At 34.6% G+C, this 4,313-nt stretch overlaps 1 protein-coding gene across 1 annotated transcript; it reads left to right on the plus strand.

Moving 5' to 3' along the window:
* Positions 1-1,035: 1,035 nt before the first annotated feature.
* On the plus strand, positions 1,036-3,579 carry LOC132626487 (laccase-3-like). The gene is made up of 6 exons (XM_060341397.1): positions 1,036-1,194; positions 1,272-1,423; positions 1,514-1,758; positions 1,909-2,037; positions 2,161-3,105; positions 3,202-3,579. The coding sequence occupies exons 1-6, from the start codon at positions 1,087-1,089 to the stop codon at positions 3,330-3,332; spliced, it is 1,710 nt and encodes a 569-aa protein (XP_060197380.1). The 5' UTR covers positions 1,036-1,086; the 3' UTR covers positions 3,333-3,579.
* The last annotated feature ends 734 nt before the right edge of the window (positions 3,580-4,313 follow it).

Consider the following 4,313-nt stretch of genomic DNA (forward strand, 5'->3'; position numbering starts at 1 on the left):
ACCTGTTGTAGGAGATAACATATTTTATTTTAAATCTCCCATTTTAAGGTGGCTTAATTGTAGATATACTTTGGATGACCTAATAATATACCGAATTACTTACACTGTCAGTGTGTAAAACTTAAACTAATTGAATGTTTACATACGGTAACAAACTATCAGAGGACATGCCATTTGGGTTATGCTGATCATAGTAACTGGGATCCGTATATAAGCCTGCCTGAAATTGGTTCTTCTTCTTCTTCTTCATCGTTTGGTCAACAAACATTCCTCGTACTTAAATTAGATGTATCCAATTTGTCCTATCATACTAACGAATTAATTCAACTCGATATGCAAATGAAGATTTATCTAGTATCCTCGTCAGCTAATCGAATTAATTTCAAACTCATTAACCATTTTCTTCTAGAATTAAGCGGATTTTAACTTATGTACGTTAACAATGTGAATAATTTTCGCATTATCAAAGTATTTTAACCTGATGTAGCATGTTAACTATTTTTTAAGGTTACTAAACACACTTTTATGAACTGTTATACGTTACAATCTTTTTTTAGATCAAATTGTGTAAAAATATCGTCAATGTATAGAAGTTAAACTATATTAAATCAGTCGATTAAGTACTACCATCTTCACATATTAAATAACGAGAAGATTTTACCTTTAGAAGGAAGATAAAATTTAAAGAAGAGATGATGAAGAAACTTTGAAAATCTAAAAGAAAAAGAAACAAAGAAACCGTTATTAACTGAATTTACTGATTTGTACGAATGGAATTTTTTTAAAGTTAAAGATATCTTTAGATTAAGAATAGAATTGCAAGTGGGTGCACCAAATCCACCCTATAGTTGGACTAAGTTGCTTAAAACTTACCAAAATCCCTGTGTGACTCTAAACTAAACTAATCTACCTTCCAAATTCCTGATTTTCCCATAATCTTTAATTTTTAAAAGAGTAAAGCAAGCTTATGATTCCCTCCTTCATATTATAAATAGACAACTTCATTAAATCCTCTAATCAGTGCATTAACACTTCAGTAAGTCCTCTAAACAGAGCATTACAACTTTCAAGCTTTTACTAAAACAAATGCACAAAAGAAGAGAAATGGAGACTTGGATAAGTTGTCTCATCGTGGTCATACTATCACTATTATCTACATTCGCTAATGCGGAATTTCACTACCATGAATTTATTGTAAGTATCCATTTACATTTTTCTTCTTATTTTCTCAAAAAATTTCCAACATTGGCATGAAATAATATTTTTGACAGGTTCAAGAAACCAGTGAAACAAGGCTATGCAGAACCAAGAATATAATCACAGTGAATGGGCAATTTCCAGGACCAACCTTGACAGTTCGAAACGGAGATACATTATTTGTTACTGTCATTAATAGAGCTCGTTACAATGTCACAATCCATTGGTAATTACCTTATAAAAGCGACCTTTTTGTGTAAACATTTTTTTACACTGTCAGCGCATAACACTTAAATTGCTCTAAATTTTCATACAGGCACGGAGTTCGTCAAATGCGAACACCCTGGGCTGATGGGCCTGAGTATGTAACACAGTGCCCAATTAGACCAGGAGGATTTTACACATACAGATTCACTATTGAAAATCAAGAGGGTACATTGTGGTGGCATGCTCATAGCCGATGGCTTAGAGCTACTGTTTATGGAGCATTAGTTATTTTACCAAAACAGGGTTCTAATTTTCCTTTTTCAATGCCCCAGAAAGATGTTCCTATTCTTCTTGGTACTGCTTCTTTCTCTTTATCTTTTGGATTTTGCTAATATACAATGACAACGAAAAAGACTTTTTATACTATTTTAACCCGTTGTAGCAGGTAATTTACTTTGTTTTCCAGGTTACCAATTTCACTCTGAATTCAATATTTTTGTATAGGGGAATGGTGGAACAGAGACATTATTGCAGTCCAAAGACAGGCACAATTCACTGGAGCAGCTCCTAATATTTCTGATGCATTTACTATTAATGGCCAACCTGGTGACCTTTATAGATGCTCTAGTCAAGGTTCTTACTAAAACTTATCCCTCTTTTTTTTTTTTTGAAAAAATAAAACAGAAAAGATTTATGTACACTGATAGTGTAAATAATCCGTTTCATCATGAGTAATTAAGAATGTTAATATTGCAGATACTGTGAAATACTCAGTGAATTCGGGAGAATCAATTCTCCTGAGGGTGATCAATGCTGCACTCAATCAACAACTTTTCTTCTCAGTAGCCAACCACAAGCTCATTGTTGTTGGTGTTGATGCTAGTTATAGCAAGCCTCTTACAACTAATGTCATTATGGTTGGACCTGGCCAAACAACTAATGTAATTCTCACTGCTAATCAATCCCCTGGTCGTTACTATATGGCGGCTCGTGCCTATGCCACAGCCAGAAACGCACCATTTGACAACACCACCACCACTGCCATCCTTGAGTACACAAATCTCAAGTCGGGCGCGAATTCAAGACCTTTATTGCCCCAACTTCCAGCCTTCAATGATTCAACCACTGCCACTGCTTTCGCGAACCGGTTGAGAAGCATTCCTGGTAACAATATGAGAGTTCCCAAAAAGATTGATGAGAACTTGTTCTTCACTGTTGGATTAGGATTAGTGAATTGCAACCCTGGTCCAAGATGTCAAGGGCCCAATAATTCGCGTTTTGCTGCTAGCATGAACAACATTTCGTTTGTTCTTCCTAGAAGAACTTCATTGCTGCAGGCCTATTACCAAAAGATTCCAGGGATTTATACATTGGACTTTCCACCTGTTCCTCCGGTTCAATTAGACTACACAGGCAATGTTTCGCGAGGACTCTGGCAACCAAGATTTGGGACTAAGTTGTACCAGCTCAAGTTTGGTTCTACTGTACAAATTGTGTTGCAAGATACTGCTATTTTCTCTAATGAGGACCACCCTATACATCTTCACGGATACCATTTTTGGGTCGTCGGACAAGGTTTTGGTAACTTCAATCCTCAGACAGATACTGCTACATTTAACCTAATCGATCCGCCTTTCAGAAACACAATCGATGTGCCTCCTGGTGGATGGGCAGTCATTCGTTTCGTAGCAGATAATCCAGGTAAAGAATTTGATTTCATCATAAAAAAATATTACGAAGTTTGAAATTTTTGTGCCTGTTTAGGAACTTTGATACATTTATGTGATCTGTTTATAGGGGTTTGGTTGTTCCATTGCCACATTGATTCTCATTTGTCTTGGGGCCTAGCTATGTCGTTCATCGTTAAAAATGGAATAGGAGAGAAACAGACAATGGAGCCACCTCCACCAGATCTACCACAATGCTAAGATGTTGAATGAATATTAAGAGAGTGTGGTCCATGTTATAGTTTATTCCTATATTTAAGCATTTGTTAGCGTGGTTTGTCTATTGTTTTTGTCTTGTATTAGTTATCAGGAGTTTGCCTATGTTTTATCAATTAAAGTCTGAAATTGTTTTGTCTATGATTATTGTTCAAGTGCCAACCAAGAAAGGGGTTGACTTATCTTGGTTTCTGTCAGCATCATATAGAAGTATTGAACAGTTCTATTGTCATCACATTTCTCTTTTTCTTAGAGATCTTCTTTATGATAGGCTTATATATTGTAGAAAGTTAGTTCTTAAAAAAAAAGAATCACAATAGAGATTAAGTCTCTCTAGGTGACTAAACCTAAAAGCTGGAACTCGGTTCGGTTCTTTTGATTTTGGTTTTTTGAAGTTCATTTCGATTTTTTTTTTTATATGATATTAGAAGCGATTCCATTTACACTAATTCATATTCTCAAAAGCAATAAAATATAAAACTGATAAATTGAAATCAAAATCAAACAAACAAGATACGCAAGGACAGAAAACCATAACCATGATATGGGATTAGTAGGTGTTACATACATACAGTAAGAATAACTAAGAAAACACATAAATGACATACATTAATCTCAAAGACACATCCTAGTCACCTTTCCTTGTTAAGGATATTTGATTTTCTCAACTGAAGTGGAAAATTGGAGATACAAAAGCAAAAGAGGGCTTGTTACAATTGAGTTTTTTTTTTCGCTTAAACTTAATGGGCCTAGACTATTTTAATTTTTTTGGGTAATGTATTAAATTTCGGTTTAAACCGAAATACTGAAGAACCAAACTCTAAAACCCGAACACCAAAGTTTCTAAAAACGTAAACCATAAAGTATTCAAGTTTGTTGAAATATTCCGATAGACCTCCGCTCGATTTTGTTTTTATTAACTAATATTATACCATTAAGCAGCGAGCTTAGTGAAATTTTTTATTA

Source organism: Lycium barbarum, chromosome 1 (assembly GCF_019175385.1).
Source record: "Lycium barbarum isolate Lr01 chromosome 1, ASM1917538v2, whole genome shotgun sequence".
Classification (NCBI taxonomy): domain Eukaryota; kingdom Viridiplantae; phylum Streptophyta; class Magnoliopsida; order Solanales; family Solanaceae; genus Lycium; species Lycium barbarum.

Coding starts and splice junctions, on each gene's coding strand:
- LOC132626487 (XM_060341397.1), top strand. CDS start 1,087: ATGCACAAAAGAAGAGAAATGGAGACTTGGATAAGTTGTCTCATCGTG. Junction 1,195..1,271: donor TTCACTACCATGAATTTATT/GTAAGTATCCAT, acceptor TATTTTTGACAG/GTTCAAGAAACCAGTGAAAC. Junction 2,038..2,160: donor TTATAGATGCTCTAGTCAAG/GTTCTTACTAAA, acceptor TTAATATTGCAG/ATACTGTGAAATACTCAGTG.